Source organism: Salmo salar, chromosome ssa23 (assembly GCF_905237065.1).
Source record: "Salmo salar chromosome ssa23, Ssal_v3.1, whole genome shotgun sequence".
Taxonomy (NCBI): Eukaryota; Metazoa; Chordata; class Actinopteri; order Salmoniformes; family Salmonidae; genus Salmo; species Salmo salar.
In genome coordinates, this window is record NC_059464.1 from 46,255,245 (window position 1) to 46,276,903 (window position 21,659).

At 44.2% G+C, this 21,659-nt stretch overlaps 2 protein-coding genes across 7 annotated transcripts in view; one reads left to right on the top strand and one right to left on the bottom strand.

Annotated features, from left to right (window-relative positions):
* Nucleotides 1-21,659, bottom strand: part of rab3il1 (RAB3A interacting protein (rabin3)-like 1) — a 52,665-nt gene that overhangs the window by 24,009 nt on the left and 6,997 nt on the right. For 2 of the 6 annotated variants that reach the window (XM_045705988.1, XM_045705984.1), the window contains exons 1-6: nucleotides 11,784-11,982; nucleotides 10,941-11,371; nucleotides 3,123-3,378; nucleotides 2,125-2,220; nucleotides 1,230-1,307; nucleotides 779-1,021 (exon numbers count right to left, since the gene is read on the bottom strand). In XM_045705988.1, the coding sequence (XP_045561944.1) occupies nucleotides 779-1,021; nucleotides 1,230-1,307; nucleotides 2,125-2,220; nucleotides 3,123-3,378; nucleotides 10,941-11,173 (906 nt within the window). In that variant the 5' untranslated portion in view covers nucleotides 11,174-11,371; nucleotides 11,784-11,982. Of the gene's footprint in view, nucleotides 1-778; nucleotides 1,022-1,229; nucleotides 1,308-2,124; nucleotides 2,221-3,122; nucleotides 3,379-10,332; nucleotides 10,708-10,940; nucleotides 11,372-11,464; nucleotides 11,569-11,783; nucleotides 11,983-21,659 lie in introns of those variants that run through there. The other 4 variants (XM_045705987.1, XM_045705985.1, XM_045705986.1 and 1 more) reach the window with 4 other exon arrangements.
* On the top strand, nucleotides 17,894-20,130 carry LOC106584792 (carboxypeptidase Y-like). The gene is made up of 3 exons (XM_014170381.2): nucleotides 17,894-18,666; nucleotides 18,740-18,805; nucleotides 19,062-20,130. Exons 1-3 carry the CDS (start codon nucleotides 18,652-18,654, stop codon nucleotides 19,449-19,451), a joined length of 471 nt encoding a protein of 156 aa, XP_014025856.2. The 5' UTR covers nucleotides 17,894-18,651; the 3' UTR covers nucleotides 19,452-20,130.

Consider the following 21,659-nt stretch of genomic DNA (forward strand, 5'->3'; position numbering starts at 1 on the left):
TATAGTAGGACGCAGTAGTAGAGTTATAGTAGGAAGCAGTAGTAGAATTATAGTAGGAAGCAGAGTTATAGTAGGAAGCAGAGTTATAGTAGGAAGCAGAGTTATAGTAGGAAGCAGTAGTAGAGTTATAGCAGGAAGCAGTAGTAGAGTTATAGTAGGACGCAGTAGTAGAGTTATAGTAGGAAGCAGTAGTAGAGTTAAAGTAGGAAGCAGTAGTAGAGTTAAAGTAGGAAGCAGTAGTAGAGTTAAAGTAGGAAGCAGTAGTAGAGTTAAAGTAGGAAGCAGTTATAGTCGGAAGCAGTAGTAGAGTTATAGTAGGAAGCAGTAGTAGAGTTAAAGTAGGAAGCAGTTATAGTCGGAAGCAGTAGTAGAGTTAAAGTAGGAAGCAGTTATAGTCGGAAGCAGTAGTAGAGTTAAAGTAGGAAGCAGTAGTAGAGTTAAAGTAGGAAGCAGTAGTAGAGTTAAAGTAGGAAGCAGTAGTAGAGTTATAGTAGGAAGCAGAGTTATAGTAGGAAGCAGTAGTAGAGTTATAGTAGGAAGCAGTAGTAGAGTTAGTTCTGAAGTCCATTATTTTCATCAATAGTGTCCAGTGAATTCTACTAGTTGAAAAGCCAAAATGAGTATGACATCCTGGCATTTAAAGCAGACAACAACAACAAAAATGCACATGCTATAAAATGTTGTATTTTTTGCAAAAAAATGAAAAGCCTACTACTTAGAACAGCATTATGGGTATTCAGACATGGCCGGTCTGTAGTCTGAAGGCAGCTGGTCCTACCTCTTTGTCCTCTCTGACTGGTTGCAGGTCAGAGGGCAGGTCTGAGTGCCCACCAGGGGCCAATGGGAGGGCACCACTGGCACTCTTGTTGCGTGTGTGTCCCCCTCCATGTTGGGGGCTGGCACCCCTGGACCTAGTGCCCGGGGAAAGGAGCTGAGGGTGGGCCTGGCGGTTAGGGGAAGACGGGGTGGAGGTCAGGACCATGGTCTTCAGGGCTGACACCTCCGCCTGCAGAACATCACTCTGGGGAGATACAAGAACACAAGTGGTTATAGACAGAAGTTATAGATTGTACCCATCCCGACACACACACACACACACACACACACACACACACACACACACACACACACACACACACACACACACACACACACACACACACACACACACACACCTCTCTAACCCTGAAGGATAAAGTTTTTAGTTTAAATAGGAGACATAAACGGACCTTGCCCTGAGCCTCCTTCAGCTGTTTCTCTGCTGCTGCTTGTTTCACGTTGGCTTCGCGCACCATCCTGTGAGCTTCCTAGGGTAACAGCAAAAAAAGGACATAGTTAACATGCAGGATCCACAACTTTCTAAGTCCAGATGTACTTGTACCATCGCCAGTTCAGCTAGCTGTAGGTTGTAGCAGGCATCGTAGTCAGTCCTTCACCAGTTCAGCTAGCTGTAGGTTGTAGCAGGCCTCGTAGTCAGTCCTTCACCAGTTCAGCTAGCTGTAGGTTGTAGCAGGCCTCGTAGTCAGTCCTTCACCAGTTCAGCTAGCTGTAGGTTGTAGCAGGCCTCGTAGTCAGTCCTTCACCAGTTCAGCTAGCTGTAGGTTGTAGCAGGCCTAGTAGTCAGTCCTTCACCAGTTCGGCTAGCTGTAGGTTGTAGCAGGCCTAGTAGTCAGTCCTTCACCAGTTCAGCTAGCTGTAGGTTGTAGCAGGCCTAGTAGTCAGTCCTTCACCAGTTCAGCTAGCTGTAGGTTGTAGCAGGCCTCGTAGTCAGTCCTTCACCAGTTCAGCTAGCTGTAGGTTGTAGCAGGCCTAGTAGTCAGTCCTTCACCAGTTCAGCTAGCTGTAGGTTGTAGCAGGCCTCGTAGTCAGTCCTTCACCAGTTCAGCTAGCTGTAGGTTGTAGCAGGCCTCGTAGTCAGTCCTTCACCAGTTCAGCTAGCTGTAGGTTTTAGCAGGCCTAGTAGTCAGTCCTTCACCAGTTCGGCTAGCTGTAGGTTGTAGCAGGCCTAGTAGTCAGTCCTTCACCAGTTCAGCTAGCTGTAGGTTGTAGCAGGCCTAGTAGTCAGTCCTTCACCAGTTCGGCTAGCTGTAGGTTGTAGCAGGCCTAGTAGTCAGTCCTTCCTACCTCAAACAGACTGGCAGTTAGCTCCTCCAGCTCCTGCTCTAGTTGATCCCGGATCTGTGACAGACGCTCACACTCCTTATCCTTCAGCTTCAGCTCCTGGGAGGGGATAGAACAGGTGAAGGCTAGAACTGGGTCAGGATAGAACAGGTGAAGGCTAGAACTGGGTCAGAATAGAAGAGGTGAAGGCTAGAACTGGGTCAGAATAGAAGAGGTGAAGGCTAGAACTGGGTCAGGATAGAACAGGTGAAGGCTAGAACTGGGTCAGGATAGAAGAGGTGAAGGCTAGAACTGGGTCAGAATAGAAGAGGTGAAGGCTAGAACTGGGTCAGAATAGAAGAGGTGAAGGCTAGAACTGGGTCAGAATAGAAGAGGTGAAGGCTAGAACTGGGTCAGAATAGAAGAGGTGAAGGCTAGAACTGGGTCAGAATAGAAGAGGTGAAGGCTAGAACTGGGTCAGAATAGAAGAGGTGAAGGCTAGAACTGGGTCAGGATAGAACAGGTGAAGGCTAGAACTGGGTCAGGATAGAACAGGTGAAGGCTAGAACTGGGTCAGAATAGAAGAGGTGAAGGCTAGAACTGGGTCAGAATAGAAGAGGTGAAGGCTAGAACTGGGTCAGAATAGAAGAGGTGAAGGCTAGAACTGGGTCAGAATAGAAGAGGTGAAGGCTAGAACTGGGTCAGAATAGAAGAGGTGAAGGCTAGAACTGGGTCAGAATAGAAGAGGTGAAGGCTAGAACTGGGTCAGGATAGAACAGGTGAAGGCTAGAACTGGGTCAGAATAGAAGAGGTGAAGGCTAGAACTGGGTCAGGATAGAAGAGGTGAAGGCTAGAACTGGGTCAGAATAGAAGAGGTGAAGGCTAGAACTGGGTCAGAATAGAAGAGGTGAAGGGTAGCACTGGGTCAGAATAGAAGAACTGCAGCAGAATAGAAGAGGTGTAGGGTAGAACTGGGTCAGAATAGAAGAGGTGTACTGTATAACAAGATGGGCCTCAGCCACCTTCTGTGCAGCATCTAGCTGCTCTCTGAGGATCTCTGATCCCTTCTCTCTGATCTCCAGGGAAGAGCTCCGGAGGCGGGACACATTGTCTTCATGCTCCCCGCCCCGGGCACCCTCCAGCGGGGCAGCACGCTCCAGCCTGCTGCCCTCTCTGCCCCTGGCCTGGGTACCCTGCTCCTGGGGCCTGGTGGGCCTGGGGTCACCCTGCCCTCTACCCTCCACCCTGGGGATTGGACCTGGCTCCAGGTCTACCAACCTTTAGAAAACATCAAAAGACGAGATTTAAAAACTTGTCTGTTAAGTGCAATGGCTACATGAACATGTAAGCTAACTAGCCCCTTCAGCTGCTTGTTTGAGATATTGAGATAGTTAGGTAGTTACTAGGGGGGGCTCTCGAGTGGCACAGCGGTCTAAGGCACTGCAACTCAGTGCTAGAGGTGTCACTACAGACCCTGGTTCAATTCCAGGCTGTATCACAACCAGCCGTGATTGGGTGTCGCATAGGGCGGCGCACAATTGACCCAGCGTGGTCCGGGTTAGGGTTTGGCCGGGGTAGGCCGTCATTGTGAAAAATAATTTATTCTTAAATGACTTAGTTAAATACATTTTTAAAAAGGAATATAATAAGGAATTGGTTGTCAAATCAAATTTTGTTTGTGACATTGAATACAACGGGTGTAGACTGAATGAAGCTATATACAGGGAGAACCAGTACCAGATCAATGTGGAGCTATATACAGGGAGAACCAGTACCAGATCAATGTGGAGCTATATACAGGGAGAACCAGTACCAGATCAATGTGGAGCTATATACAGGGAGAACCAGTACCAGATCAATGTGGAGCTATATACAGGGAGTACCAGTACCAGATCAATGTGGAGCTATATACAGGGAGTACCAGTACCAGATCAATGTGGAGCTATATACAGGGAGTACCAGTACTAGATCAATGTGGAGCTATATACAGGGAGTACCAGATCAATGTGGAGCTATATACAGGGAGAACCAGTACCAGATCAATGTGGAGCTATATACAGGGAGAACCAGTACCAGATCAATGTGGAGCTATATACAGGGAGAACCAGTACCAGATCAATGTGGAGCTATATACAGGGAGAACCAGTACCAGATCAATGTGGAGCTATATACAGGGAGAACCAGTACCAGATCAATGTGGAGCTATATACAGGGAGAACCAGTACCAGATCAATGTGGAGCTATATACAGGGAGTACCAGATCAATGTGGAGCTATATACAGGGAGAACCAGTACCAGATCAATGTGGAGCTATATACAGGGAGAACCAGTACCAGATCAATGTGGAGCTATATACAGGGAGAACCAGTACCAGATCAATGTGGAGCTATATACAGGGAGAACCAGTACCAGATCAATGTGGAGCTATATACAGGGAGTACCAGATCAATGTGGAGCTATATACAGGGAGAACCAGTACCAGATCAATGTGGAGCTATATACAGGGAGAACCAGTACCAGATCAATGTGGAGCTATATACAGGGAGTACCAGATCAATGTGGAGCTATATACAGGGAGAACCAGTACCAGATCAATGTGGAGCTATATACAGGGAGAACCAGTACCAGATCAATGTGGAGCTATATACAGGGAGAACCAGTACCAGATCAATGTGGAGCTATATACAGGGAGAACCAGTACCAGATCAATGTGGAGCTATATACAGGGAGTACCAGATCAATGTGGAGCTATATACAGGGAGTACCAGATCAATGTGGAGCTATATACAGGAAGAACCAGTACCAGATCAATGTGGAGCTATATACAGGGAGAACCAGTACCAGATCAATGTGGAGCTATATACAGGGAGTACCAGTACCAGATCAATGTGGAGCTATATACAGGGAGTACCAGATCAATGTGGAGCTATATACAGGGAGTACCAGATCAATGTGGAGCTATATACAGGAAGTACCAGATCAATGTAGAGCTATATACAGGGAGAACCAGTACCAGATCAATGTGGAGCTATATACAGGGAGTACCAGATCAATGTGGAGCTATATACAGGGAGTACCAGATCAATGTGGAGCTATATACAGGGAGAACCAGTACCAGATCAATGTGGAGCTATATACAGGGAGTACCAGATCAATGTGGAGCTATATACAGGGAGTACCAGTACCAGATCAATGTGGAGCTATATACAGGGAGTACCAGTACCAGATCAATCTGGAGCTATATACAGGGAGTACCAGTACCAGATCAATGTGGAGCTATATACAGGGAATACCAGATCAATGTGGAGCTATATACAGGGAGAACCAGTACCAGATCAATATGGAGCTATATACAGGGAGAACCAGTACCAGATCAATGTGGAGCTATATACAGGGAGAACCAGTACCAGATCAATGTGGAGCTATATACAGGGAGAACCAGTACCAGATCAATGTGGAGCTATATACAGGGAGTACCAGATCAATGTGGAGCTATATACAGGGAGTACCAGTACCAGATCAATGTGGAGCTATATACAGGGAGAACCAGTACCAGATCAATGTGGAGCTATATACAGGGAGTACCAGATCAATGTGGAGCTATATACAGGGAGTACCAGATCAATGTGGAGCTATATACAGGGAGTACGAGATCAATGTGGAGCTATATACAGGGAGTACCAGATCAATGTGGAGCTATATACAGGGAGTACCAGATCAATGTGCAGCTATATACAGGTAGTACCAGTACAATGTGGAGCTATATACAGGGAGTACCAGTATCAGATCAATGTGGAGCTATATACAGGGAGTACCAGATCAATGTGGAGCTATATACAGGGAGTACCAGATCAATGTGGAGCTATATACAGGGAGTACCAGTACCAGATAAATGTGGAGCTATATACAGGGAGTACCAGTACCAGATCAATGTGGAGCTATATACAGGGAGTACCAGATCAATGTGGAGCTATATACAGGGAGTACCAGATCAATGTGGAGCTATATACAGGGAGTACCAGATCAATGTGGAGCTATATACAGGGAGAACCAGTACCAGATCAATGTGGAGCTATATACAGGGAGAACCAGTACCAGATCAATGTGGAGCTATATACAGGGAGAACCAGTACCAGATCAATGTGGAGCTATATACAGGGAGTACCAGTACCAGATCAATGTGGAGCTATATACAGGGAGTACCAGTACCAGATCAATGTGGAGCTATATACAGGGAGTACCAGTACCAGATCAATGTGGAGCTATAAACAGGGAGTACCAGTACCAGATCAATGTGGAGCTATAAACAGGAAGTACCAGATCAATGTGGAGCTATATACAGGGAGTACCAGAACCAGATCAATGTGGAGCTATATACAGGGAGTACCAGATCAATGTGGAGCTATATACAGGGAGTACCAGATCAATGTGGAGCTATATACAGGGAGTACCAGATCAATGTGGAGCTATATACAGGGAGTACCAGATCAATGTGCAGCTATATACAGGTAGTACCAGTACAATGTGGAGCTATATACAGGGAGTACCAGTATCAGATCAATGTGGAGCTATATACAGGGAGTACCAGATCAATGTGGAGCTATATACAGGGAGTACCAGATCAATGTGGAGCTATATACAGGGAGTACCAGTACCAGATAAATGTGGAGCTATATACAGGGAGTACCAGTACCAGATCAATGTGGAGCTATATACAGGGAGTACCAGATCAATGTGGAGCTATATACAGGGAGTACCAGATCAATGTGGAGCTATATACAGGGAGTACCAGATCAATGTGGAGCTATATACAGGGAGAACCAGTACCAGATCAATGTGGAGCTATATACAGGGAGAACCAGTACCAGATCAATGTGGAGCTATATACAGGGAGAACCAGTACCAGATCAATGTGGAGCTATATACAGGGAGTACCAGTACCAGATCAATGTGGAGCTATATACAGGGAGTACCAGTACCAGATCAATGTGGAGCTATATACAGGGAGTACCAGTACCAGATCAATGTGGAGCTATAAACAGGGAGTACCAGTACCAGATCAATGTGGAGCTATAAACAGGAAGTACCAGATCAATGTGGAGCTATATACAGGGAGAACCAGTACCAGATCAATGTGGAGCTATATACAGGGAGAACCAGTACCAGATCAATGTGGAGCTATATACAGGGAGAACCAGTACCAGATCAATGTGGAGCTATATACAGGGAGAACCAGTACCAGATCAATGTGGAGCTATATACAGGGAGTACCAGTACCAGATCAATGTGGAGCTATATACAGGGAGTACCAGTACCAGATCAATGTGGAGCTATATACAGGAAGTACCAGTACCAGATCAATGTGGAGCTATATACAGGAAGTAACAGATCAATGTGGAGCTATATACAGGAAGTACCAGATCAATGTGGAGCTATATACAGGAAGTACCAGATCAATGTGGAGCTATATACAGGGAGAACCAGTACCAGATCAATGTGGAGCTATATACAGGGAGAACCAGTACCAGATCAATGTGGAGCTATATACAGGGAGTACCAGTACCAGATCAATGTGGAGCTATATACAGGGAGGACCAGTACCAGATCAATGTGGAGCTATAAACAGGGAGTACCAGTACCAGATCAATGTGGAGCTATATACAGGGAGTACCAGTACCAGATCAATGTGGAGCTATATACAGGGAGTACCAGATCAATGTGGAGCTATTAACAAGGAGTACCAGTACCAGATCAATGTGCAGAGGTACGAGTTATTTGAGATAGTGCATTCGGAAAGTATTCAGACCCCTTCCCTTTTTTGACATTTTGTTACATTAAAGACTTATTCTGAAATGTATTGAATAAAAACAAATCCTCATTCTACACACAATACCCCATAAAGAAATCGAAAATGGCTGTTTTTAATTTTTTGCTAATTTATTAAAAATATTAAACAGAAATACCTTATTTACTTAAGTATTCAGACTCTTTTCTGCAAGACTCAAAATTTAGCTCAGGTGCATCCTGTTTCCATTGATCATCCTTGAGATTGGAGTCCACCTGTGGTAAATTCAATTGGTTGGACATGATTTGGAAAGGCACACACCTGTCTATATAAAAGGTCCCACAGTTGACAGTGCATGTCAGAACAAACACCAAGCCATGAAGTTGAAGGAATTATCTGTAGAGGTCCGACACAGGATTGTGTCGAGGCACAGATCAGGGGAAGGGTTCCAGTAAAAATGTCTGCAGCATTGAAGCTCCCCAAGAACACAGTGACCTCCATTATTTTCAAATGGAAGAATTCCAGAGTTCCTCTGTGGAGGTGGGAGGAACCTTCCAGAAGGACAACCATCTCTGCAGAACTCAACCAATCAGGCCTTTATGGTAGTGGCCAGACGGAAGCCACTCCTCAGTAAAAGGCACATGACAGCCTGCTTGGAGTTTGCCAAAAGGCACCTAAAGGACTCTGTGACCATGAGAAACAAGATTCTCTGGTCTGATGAAACCAAGATTGAACTCTTCGGCCTGAATGCCAAGCGTCACGTCTGGAGGAAACCTGGCCCTACCCTTATGGTGAAGCGTGGTGCTGGCAGCATCATGCTGTGGGACGTTTTTCAGTGACAGGGACTGGGAGACTAGTCAGGATCGAGGGAAAGATGAACAGCGCAAAGTACAGAGAGATCCTTGATGAAAACCTGCTCCAGAGTGCTCAGGACCTCAGACTGGGGAGAAGGTTCAACAGGACAAAGACCCTAAGCACACAGCCAAGACAACACAGGACTGGCTTCGGGTCAAGTCTCTGAATGTCCTTGACTGGCCCAGCCAGAGCACGGACTTGAACCTGATCGAACATCTCTGGAGAGACCTGAAAATAGCTGTGCAGTGATGCTCAAAATCCAACCTGACAGAGCTTGAGAGGATCTGCAGAGAAGAATGGGAATAACTCCCCAAATACAGGTGCCAAGCTTGTAGCGTCATAGCCAAGAAGACCTGAGGCTATAATCTCTGTCAAAGGTGCTTCAACAAAGTATTGAGTAAACGGTCTGAATACTTATGTAAATGTGATATTTCCGGGTTTTTGCTTTGTCATTATTGGGTATTGCGTGTAGAATAAGGCTGTAACGTTAACAAAATGTGGAAAAAGTCAAGGGGTCTGAATACTTTCCGAATGCACTGTAGACATGTACATGAAGGCAGGGTAAAGTGACTAGACATCAGGATAGATAATAATAAGAGAAAATAAACAAAAAACCGAGTAGCAGCAGCAAATGACGAATGTGAAAGTGTGTGTGTTGTCTCGATATGCGTGTGTGATGGGGGGCGAGGGTATCAGTGTAGTGTGCGTTTATATAGAGGTGTTGTTGCGAATAGAATCAGTGCAAGATCAATTCAGATAGTCTGTGTAACCATGATCAACAAGTAGATTCAGCCCCTGGACGATTAGTTTTATTTATTTTTTTGGAGCGATGGTCAGGGTGCCGGAACCTAATTACAAATACTTTGTAGACTGCAAACTGACCGCAAGAAGCCCAAAACAGATATTATATTTCACTAAAGTATTAGGAGGGTGTTAATGTTTTGTACACTGTGTTTATCTCAAGTTTCAAGTTAATGTCACGTGCACAAGTAACAGTGAAATGCCGTTCTTGTAAACTCTAACCCCTACAATACAGTAATCAATAACAATGTAATACTAGAAGAAGAAGAAAAACAAGGTATAACAAAAACACACAAGATATACAAATAAGAAAGACACACTTAAGTAAGCAGGGTCAGTTCCAGTAGCATATCTCCAAGGATACTGGATGAATAGAGGTAGATATATATAGGGGGTAAGGTGACTAGGAATCAGGACATACGATATATCTCTATTATAAAATGGGTGGTTCGAGCCCTGAATTGGCTGACAGCCGTTGTATATCCTGATCATAATGTGTTTCATAACATGAATCCAACGTCTGCATATTTGTACTGATCACGTTTGTCTAGAAGTATACATCATCATCATCATCATCAGATCATTATCAATGATTATCCCCAAAAATATATATAATTGAAAACAATAACATTATAAACATCAATCCGTCGTTAAGAATCGCAACAACACGCGAGGCTGAACTTGTCCTAATACCATTATGTCCAATCGGAACAGCACACATTCACCGGATTTCCCATTCTAGCTCTCCGCCCTTACCCTCTCACCACCCGGCTAGAAGATTCACCTCGTACCGTCGCCGTGACCTCGATGGCATCAGTTTATGTTTCCATGAATTCCATCAATTGTTCCAGTAACCGTTCATATCTTGCTGACGATATCATTCCATTTACAAGGATGCAATCAAAACAATGTTACTATTAAATAATGTTGACGAAACGCTATGGGCTACAATGTTTCATCGAGATATCAAACGAGATAAAGTTAGTCGAATGTTATTTTGTTACTCCCAAGTTTTGAGTCGCTATATACGTCTTTGTTGGCGATGCTTCGTAAGATAAGTCTATATTCATTCCTGCTCATTCCGATAGTTATTAAAAGGACGAAATGTGTTGTCGATCTGCCGTTAATCACATGATGACACGCATCCTCCCATCCCAACCCGTTTCCAGTTTAAAAAGAAACACGACCAAATATTTCCCCAGGGTGGTGTTGTTAGAACACATTATTGTCAAACAGAATATTGGCGTTCACAGTATATCTGGCATATGACATTAATGTGGTAGAAAATAAAATGGAGATTCGTTATGGTTATACGAAGACGATCCTAAAAGCTACAGGCTTGGAACCAACCTACAGCTGTGAAGGACAATAACAAATCAAACCCATAATGTTGTCTTACCTTCCAACCTCACACCTCTCTTCTTTAGTCTCCTCTCGGTGGGAGTGATATTTGGCTCTCCCTCTCTTCTGAGCCTGCTCCAGAACACTGGGTTTACCATAGAACGTGGTGTTGGAGTATACCTGGACACCAGATCTGGCTGATACTAGAACCTCGTACCCTGGGTTGGTGGCAGAGACAAGTGGTGGAGAGGAGGACAGCTGGACACTGTGGAGACCCTCAAAAGCATCCATGTTTTCCAGGCAGAGTCACTAATCCAACTGCAGTTTAATGTCACTTCAGTTACTGTGAAGGCTGTGGCTTCTGTGAGGGAAGAGTTCTTCCACCTTCTCCTATCTTCTTTTACTTTACCTCTTGTGTAGTAGGACCCCCTCACTCGAGTAGTCTGAAATACACTTTCCTTGGTTCCGCATGTTTTACCTGATGCCTACCTGGAAAACATAAAGGCATGTAACATTAATAGATAGAATAAATGATAATACATTAGATTAGAATATAATATATCAGAATAGAATAGAAAATACTTCGGTGGACTTTCAATCTGCTGAATCAATGAGGCCCTAGGCCTAATTTTAATCAACCGACCAGTCCACTCCACTCCCGCCGGGGACTTCAACTCGCCCCTCTCCTGGCCAAATGAAACTTAATGTGTTATTTTCTTTCATATAAATAATCACGCAAAAAAAATGGGCATACCTATCAAATTGCGTTTTTATGTTATGTAAGCCTATTCGTTTAGGATGGGTTATTTATTCAGACAAGTTTATAGATTGACTGGCTAGACGGAGTATGGACCGCTACGCAAACTTTTGACAATGGAATGCAGAAGGTATAGCAACTCACCATGTATTGTCCAAACTTGGTAATCAATTAATGGCAAAATAGTGAACAAAATACTGAAAATGTTCTTAATCTTAGTGACATGTTATGTCATTCGACCGAAAGTTGCAGAGGACAGAAACAACAGCACAGTCCGAAGTTCACCCTCCTGTTCAGTTCGTGTTATTGTTCTCTTCATTGAACCGGTTAATATTACAAACACCTCACGCCTCCTGCTGACCTGCAATGCGCATTACTACCACCAGGTGGCGATGGAGAGGTTTAAATCACAATTACACTACATGACCAAAAGTATGTGGACACCTGCTCGTCGAACATCTCATTCCTAAATCATGGGCGTTACTATGGAGTTGCCCCCCCTTTTCCTGCTATAACAACCTCCACTCTTCTAGAAAGGCTTTCCACTAGATGTTGGAACATTGCTGTGGGGGACTTGCTTCCATTCAGCCACAAGAGCATTAGTGAAATCGGGCCATGATGTTGGGCGATTAGGCCTGGCTCGCAGTCGCCATTCCAATTCATCCCAAAGGCGTTCGATGGGGTTGAGGTCAGGGCTCTGTGCAGGCCAGTCAAGTTCTTCCACACCGATTTCGACAAACCATTTCTGTATGGATCCCAACTTTGTGCATAAGGGGCATTGTCATGCTGAAACAGGAAAGAGCCTTCCCCAAACTGTTGCCACAAAGTTGGAAGCATAGAATCATCTAGAATGAAATTGTATGCTGTAGTATTAAGATTTCCCTTCACTGGAACTAAGGGGCCTAGCCCAAACCATGAAAAACAGCCCTAGACCATTATTCCTCCTCCACCAAACTTTACAGTTGGCACTATGCATTGGGGCAGGTAGCGTTCTCCTGACATTCGCCAAACCTAGATCAGTCCAGTCGAGCTTTACACCACTCCAGCCGACACTTGGCATTGTGCATGGTGTTCTTAGGCTTGTGTGCTGCTGCTCGGCCAAGGAAACCCATTTCATGAAGCTCCCGGTGAACAGTTTCAGCTTCCAGAGACAGTTTGGAACTAGGTACTGAGTGTTGCAACCGAGGACAGACGATTTGTACACGCTACCCACTTCAACACTCGGCGGTCCCGTTCTGTGAGCTTGTGTGGCCTGCCACTTGCCATTGTTGCTCCTAAACGTTTCCACTTCACAATAACAGCACTTACAGTTGACCGGGGAAACTCTAGCAGGGCAGAAATTTGATGAACTGACTTGTTAGAAAGGTGGCATTGTATGACGGTGCCACGTTGAAAGTCACTGAGCTCTTCAGTATGAGCCATTCTACTGCCAATGTTTGTCTATGGAGATTGCATCACTGTGTGCTCGATTTTATACATCTGTCAGCAGCGGGTGTGGCTGAAATAGCCAAATCCACTAATTTGAAGAGGTGTCCACATACTGCTGTATATAAAGTGTATAAATTCATTAGTTTCAACAATTTAAGTTCTCTGTGGTTAGCATGGGCCTCCCGAGTGGCGCAGTGGTCTAAGGCATTGCATCTCAGTGCTAGAGGTGTCACTGCAGACACCCTGGTTCGAATCCAGGCTGTATCACAACCGGCCGTGATTGGGAGTCCCATAGGGCAGCGCACAATTGGCCCAGTGTCGTCTGGGTTTGGCCGGGGTAGGCCATCACTGTAAATAACAAATTGTTCTTAACTGACTTGCCTAGTTAAAGAAATGTAGCTATACTTGTTGAAGAACTCAGCCCACCATTCTGATAGATCCTCTGGTTACAAGGATAGAATAGACCCTTTTCCTTTCAGAATAGATTGGAGGACACACATTATGTCGAACACATGTGGCAAATGATAGAACAAAATAAGTGTTTGTGTGTGTGTGTATGTACGGCCAAGGCTCAAACCCATATCAGAGTCCGTTAGCCCGCTATGCCGAAGCCCAACGCAACTCTCCGGGTCCCAAGTAAGGTTAGAGTTACTAGTCGCCATGCTAACTCTCTTACATGAGAAATGAAGAGGGAGAGTTGGGAGATATTCATTTAATATGTGATCTTACAAAATAATTGGGTTACGGGTTTTTGCTTGGTTGCGATATGTTGCAGCCTGGTCTGACAACCACTGAATAATTTTTTTTTCAATAGAAATGTGGTTGTTACTTTAAACATGTAATGTTTTAATGTGTGCTGTGTTGTACACAGATTTGAGATTAACTCGGGACCAGGCCTTACAATGAAGCTTTGTTGCAGAAACAGCTTATTAACACATCAAGTGACCAGAGGTCTACAAGTGCTCTCTTTTCCTCTCCTTTCGGAGGTCTACGAGTCCCTCATTCTCCTTTCGGAGGTCTACGAGTCCCTCTCCTTTCCTCTCCCACATCTGTCACTCCAACATTCTCTACCAAGACTGGCAACACACCTTCCCTTAACGCACAGTGAGTATATCATATGCAATCAATCTGATCAATCATTGTATAACTTGTATTCAATAGGGTATAACTAAAGGGAACTGAATACATATTCGATTTTTTTTTAGTTATTCATCTCTCTGTAATGTGTGTGATGCACAGTGAGTATACTGTAGATATAATATACAATCAATCTACAAAAATGTAGATAAATGGATGTGAATATTATGATCTCGATTGAGTTGGAAAGCTTTAGTCCAGGCCCATGTGATTGATTATCTGTGGATAGCTCCGTATGTGATGCTGAGTGTCTATGAAATGACTCTCTGTTAACTACCACATCCTACTTTCTCTCTCTCTCTGCCCTTCTGCTGAACTTTAACCTTAAATAGCACTATGTCTTCAGATTGTGGATCCATGAGATAATACCTATAAGAATTAGTTTGTGTTTGAGTAGATGTGTGACCGCCGTCAGTGTTTTGGAGAGTAGACTTGTGAAACTGACAAAGTTACAGTAGGTGGAGGAACACATTGATACACAGAGGGCAGCTTTCTCAGTCTGTGCTGAAGCCAGTCAACCAGCTAGTCAACCAACCAACCAGCCAGCCAGCCAGTCAACCAGCCAGCCAGCCAGCCAGCCAGTCAACCAGCCAGCCAGCCAGCCAACCAACCAACCAACCAGCCAGCCAGCCAACCAACCAGCCAGCCAGCCAGCCAGTCAACCAGCCAGCCAGCCAGCCAGTCAACCAACCAGCTAGTCAACCAACCAGCCAGCCAGCCAGTCAACCAGCCAGCCAGCCAGCCAACCAACCAACCAGTCAACCAGCCAGCCAGCCAGCCAGTCAACCAGCAAGCCAACCAACCAACCAGCCAGCCAGCCAGCCAGCCAGTCAACCAGCCAGCCAGCCAGCCAGCCAACCAACCAGCCAGCCAGCCAGCCAGCCAGTCAACCAGCCAGCCAGCCAGCCAGTCAACCAGCCAGCCAGCCAGTCAACCAACCAGCTAGTCAACCAACCAGCCAGCCAGCTAGTCAACAAACCAGCCAGCCAGCCTGGCCAGTGATGGGTAGCGATGACGGTAACATACTCGCGGAGGGAATGGAAGGGAAGCATCTACAAGCTGCTGTGGAGAGAACTGATCATATTCACTACACTACTCCTTCAGCATCATACACACAGGTAACCTCGTCATTTACACAGGTAACCTCATCATACACGCAGGTAGCCTCATTTACGCAGGTAACCTCATCATACACACAGGTAACCTCATCATACACGCAGGTAGCCTCATTTACGCAGGTAACCTCATCATACACACAGGAAACCTCGTTTACACACAGGAAACCTCATTTACACAGGTAACCTCATCATACACGCATGTAGCCTCATTTACGCAGGTAACCTCATCATACACACAGGAAACCTCATTTACACACAGGAAACCTCATTTACACAGGTAACCTCATCATACACGCAGGTAGCCTCATTTACACAGGTAACCTCATCATACACACAGGAAACCTCATTTACACAGGTAACCTCATCATACACACAGGAAACCTCATTTACACACAGGAAACCTCATCATACACACAGGTAACCTCATCATACACACTGGTAACCTCATCATACACACTGGTAACCTCATCATATACACAGGTAACCTCATCATACACGCAGGTAACCTCATCATACACACAGGTAACCTCATCATGCACAGAGGTAACCTCATCATGCACAGAGGTAACCTCATCATGCACAGAGGTAACCTCATCATGCACAGAGGTAACCTCATCATGCACACAGGTAACCTCATCATGCACACAGGTAACCTCATCATGCACACAGGTAACCTCATCATACACACAGGTAACCTCATCATACACACAGGTAACCTCATCATATACACTGGTAACATCATATATACAGGTAGCCTCATCATATATACAGGTAGCCTCATCATACACACAGGTAACCTCATCATGCACACAGGTAACCTCATCATGCACACAGGTAACCTCATTTACACAGGAAACCTCATCATATACACAGGAAACCTCATCATATACACAGGAAACCTCATCATATACACAGGTAACCTCATTTACACAGGTAACCTCATTTACACAGGTAACCTCATTTAGACAGGAAACCTCATATACACAGGAAACCTCATTTACACAGGTAACCTCAACATACACAGGTAACCTCATCATACACAGGTAACTTCATCATACACTGGTAACCTCATCATATATACTGGTAACCTCATCATATATACTGGTAACCTCATTATACACACTGGTAACTTCATCATACACACTGGTAACTTCATCATACACACTGGTAACTTTATCATACACACTGGTAACCTCATCATACACACTGGTAACCTCATCATACATACAGGTAACTTCATCATACACACTGGTAACTTCATCATATACACTGGTAAGCTCATCATATACACTGGTAAGCTCATCATATATACAGGTAACCTCATCATACATACAGGTAACTTCATATATACTGGTAACGTCATCATATATACTGGAAACCTCATCATATATACTGTTAACTCCATCATATATACAGCTAACTCCATCATATATACAGCTAACGCCATCATATATACAGTGTTTGATAGTGACAGTAGTGTTAGATAGTGACAGTAGTGTTTTGGTGTTAGATAGTGACAGTAGTGTTAGATAGTGACAGTAGTGTTAGATAGTGACAGTAGTGTTAGATAGTGACAGTAGTGTTAGATAGTGACAGTAGTGTTAGATAGTGACAGTAGTGTTAGATAGTGACAGTAGTGTTAGATAGTGACAGTAATGTTTGATAGTGACTGTAGTGTTAGATAGTGACAGTAGTGTTAGATAGTGACAGTAGTGTTAGATAGTGACAGTAGTGTTAGATAGTGACAGTAGTGTTAGATAGTGACAGTAGTGTTAGATAGTGACAGTAGTGTTAGATAGTGACAGTAGTGTTAGATAGTGACAGTAGTGTTAGATAGTGACAGTAATGTTAGATAGTGACAGTAATGTTAGATAGTGACAGTAGTGTTAGATAGTGACAGTAGTGTTAGATAGTGACAGTAATGTTAGATAGTGACAGTAGTGTTAGATAGTGACAGTAGTGTTAGATAGTGACAGTAGTGTTAGATAGTGACAGTAGTGTTAGATAGTGACAGTAGTGTTTGATAGTGACAGTAATGTTAGATAGTGACAGTAGTGTTAGATAGTGACAGTAGTGTTAGATAGTGACAGTAGTGTTAGATAGTGACAGTAGTGTTAGATAGTGACAGTGGTGTTAGATAGTGACAGTAGTGTTTTTGTGTTAGATAGTGACAGTAGTGTTAGATAGTGACAGTAGTGTTAGATAGTGACAGTAGTGTTAGATAGTGACAGTAGTGTTAGATAGTGACAGTAGTGTTAGATAGTGACAGTAGTGTTAGATAGTGACAGTAGTGTTGTAGTGTTAGATAGTGACAGTAGTGTTTTGGTGTTAGATAGTGACAGTAGTGTTAGATAGTGACAGTAATGTTAGATAGTGACAGTAGTGTTAGATAGTGACAGTAATGTTAGATAGTGACAGTAGTGTTAGATAGTGACTGTAGTGTTAGATAGTGACAGTAGTGTTTTTGTGTTAGATAGTGACAGTAGTGTTAGATAGTGACAGTAGTGTTAGATAGTGACAGTAGTGTTAGATAGTGACAGTAGTGTTAGATAGTGACAGTGACAGTAGTGTTAGATAGTGACAGTAGTGTTAGATAGTGACAGTAATGTTAGATAGTGACAGTAGTGTTAGATAGTGACAGTAGTGTTAGATAGTGACAGTAGTGTTAGATAGTGACAGTAGTGTTTTTGTGTTAGATAGAGACAGTAATGTTAGATAGTGACAGTAATGTTAGATAGTGACAGTAGTGTTAGATAGTGACAGTAATGTTAGATAGTGACAGTAGTGTTAGATAGTGACAGTAGTGTTAGATAGTGACAGTGGTGTTAGATAGTGACAGTGGTGTTAGATAGTGACAGTAGTGTTTTTGTGTTAGATAGTGACAGTAGTGTTAGATAGTGACAGTAGTGTTAGATAGTGACAGTAGTGTTAGATAGTGACAGTAGTGTTAGATAGTGACAGTAGTGTTAGATAGTGACAGTGGTGTTAGATAGTGACAGTAGTGTTTTTGTGTTAGATAGTGACAGTAGTGTTAGATAGTGACAGTAGTGTTAGATAGTGACAGTAGTGTTAGATAGTGACAGTAGTGTTAGATAGTGACAGTAGTGTTTTGGTGTTAGATAGTGACAGTAGTGTTAGATAGTGACAGTAGTGTTTTGGTGTTAGATAATGACCGTAGTCTTTTTGTTTTAGGTGGTGACTGTCGCAGTCTACAGTTTCTTCCTGGTGTGTCTGATTGGTCGACAGTCTTAGACCCCGCCCAGGGCTACGCTGGTAACGACATCGACTTATACCTGCCTGTCTTCACCCTGCTACAGTTCTTCTTCTACATGGGCTGGCTCAAGGTGGGGAAGGAGGGAGGGAGGGAAGGGTGGATGGTTGATTGTATAATGGTTGATTTTCTCTGTGTGTGGACAGGTGGCAGAACAAATGATAAATCCATTTGGGGAAGACGATGAGGACTTTGAAGCCAACTATCTCCAGGTTTGGCATCCTCCATTTAAAATGCCATTAAATTCTTCTGCTCTATTTGGCTTCTGCTCTATCATTACATTTTCTCTCTCACATCATTCATTCCATTGCATTCGTCTTGTAGAGGTTTATGTTAGACCAGTCCACCATGATTGAGACTTGGGTTGTGTTCATTAGGGTATGCAGAACAGAAAACATTAAAAACATTTTACAACAGTTTTCTTCCATTTGCTGTCTAATGAACTCAACCCTGTTCTACCTGGAGCAGATCAAGGAGCATGAGGAGACCAACCACTCCTCTCCTGGGGAGGGGGGGTCTGAGTCGCCTCCTGGGGGTTCATTCCCCAGTCTTCCCCCACTCCTCCAGCGTCTCACTGCTCTGCCGCGCCCCGGTGCTTCGTTCAGCCGCTTCCCCCCTCTTCCTGCACATCGAGGGGGCCACCTTCATGCCGGGCCCCATCCACGTCACGACTCCAGCCACCTTGACTACATCTTCTCCTCCATGCCGCTATACGAGAGGTCTGGCTTCTACAGCTGCCCCCAGACCCCCATCCACTGTGTTCCCCCCAGCCATGTTCCCCCAGCCCCCATCCACTGTGTTCCCCCTCCGATGGAGCTCACACCTGGGATTGCAGCACCAGCTCCCTGGCCCCTCTGATGGTGGGCTCTGGAGGTCTGCTACCCCCGGGTCATACACCCCCTCTGCCTTCCCCTGGCTGAGTTAGGAGGGAGAGGGTCCTTGTCTTCCGGCCTTCTCCTTCCCTGACCCTGGCAACCCTCCGGAACTCTGCCCCATATCGAAGCTCCGGCCCGGGCAGGGCCTGATGTCTCGACAGATAACACACAGTCACCCAAAGGCCTATAGCCTGGAGCCCTCAGCCCCTAGGGAGGTGGCGGGGAGAGAGTGTTCTCCTTTAACCCCCCCTCTCGCACCCCAGCTCACAATCCCAACAACAGCTCCTCTAGTATTAATGCACCCCAGCACTATCAGCACCACCAACCCCAACACCACTACTCCAGCCAACTTCTGCAATGGTACCAGCCACAACAACTTTTGTAACCATGCCAATTTCAACAGCAGCAGTACTCAAGGAGCAGGTAGCAACAGTGGCACCAATGGAGGACTGAGAAACAACTTCAACAACATCTCCACCTCCACTTCCATGTCCTCTAACCAATCAGCCATTCAGCATCCAAACTCGCCCAATGATTCAGAGATTTCATTGGCTAAGGGGGATCCTCACTGGTTGGGAGCTCTGGTGGTGGATAGTGGGATGAACAAGGCTCCTGGGAGGTGGGTACAAAACTGAGGAAGGAGAGAGATGATTGGACAAAGCTCCTGGGGGGGTGGGAGCAGGACTGAGGAAGGAGGGAGATGATTGGATGAATTGGGGTTCAGAAGCAGTGTACACGCATCTTTTGGACTTAAGGTTTCCCTCACTGACATTGTCTGGAAAATATTGTCTGAGAGAATATTGTCAGAGAATCTTGTCTAATGTTGGGCGAACACAACAAATTCAAAAATCCTAACATCGCTGAGCCTAAATCAGGGCCAAAAATCAAGAATCTTGTCAGAGAATCTTGTATGGAGAATCTCACAATGGATTCCAGCAAATAAACCACAGTGAAATCTACTGAAGAATAATTTATTCAAATCAACCCCTTATAAAACACCAATCAACCCCCGTATAAAATACCAATCAACTCCCTTATAAAACACCAATCATCCCCCATATAAAACAACAATCATCCCCCATATAAAACAACAATCATCCCCCATATAAAAGACCAATCAACCCCTGTATAAAACCCAAATCAACCCCCGTATAAAACCCCAATCTACCCCTTATAAAAACACCAATCAACCCCTTATATCTTCTTCAGGATTGGTGGGTCCCCTGTGAGACGGCTGAGCTAACATAGGCTAATGCGATTAGCATGAGGTTGTAAGTAACAAGAACATTTCCCAGGACATAGACATATCTGATATTGGCAGAAAGCTTAAATTCTTGTTAATGCACTCTCCAATTTACAGTAGCTATTACAGTGAAATAATACCATGCTATTGTTTGAGGAGAGTGCACAGTTTTGAACATGAAAAGTTATTAATAAACAAATTAGGCACATTCAGTCTTGATAGAACATTTTGAACCGAAATGCAATGGTTCATTGGATCAGTCTAAAACTTTGCCCGTACACTGCTGCCATCTAGTTGCCAATATCTAAATTGCACCTGGGCTGGAATAATACATGATGACCTTTCTCTTGCATTTCAAAGAAAAAGTTTTTTTTTTTTCTTTGTATTATCTTTTACCAGATCTAATGTGTTATATTCTCCTACATTCCTTTCACATTTCCACAAACTTCAAAGTGTTTCCTTTCAAATGGTACCAAGAATATGCATATCCTTGCTTCAGGGCCTGAGCTACAGACAGATTTGGGTCATTTTAGGCGAATGTTTTTTTTAAAAAGGGGCCGATCCATAAAACCCCTTATAAACACCAAGTTCTCATGCTCCTAAACAATGGCGGCTGTTTATTTACCCAACAACTCTGTTCCAATGAGCTGTAGAAAAGGAAAATCTACACATTTAAAAACACCGCATTCCCTACATAGTGCGCTACTTTAGACCAGAGCCCTATAGGACCCTATTCCCTATATATAGTGCACTACAATAGACCAGAGCCCTATAGAACCCTATTCCCTATATATAGTGGACTACAATAGACCAGAGCCCTATAGAACCCTATTCCCTATATATAGTGCACTACTTAGGACCAGAGCCCTATAGAACCCTATTCCCTATATAGTGCACTACTTTAGACCAGAGCCCTATAGAACCCTATTCCCTATATATATAGTGCAC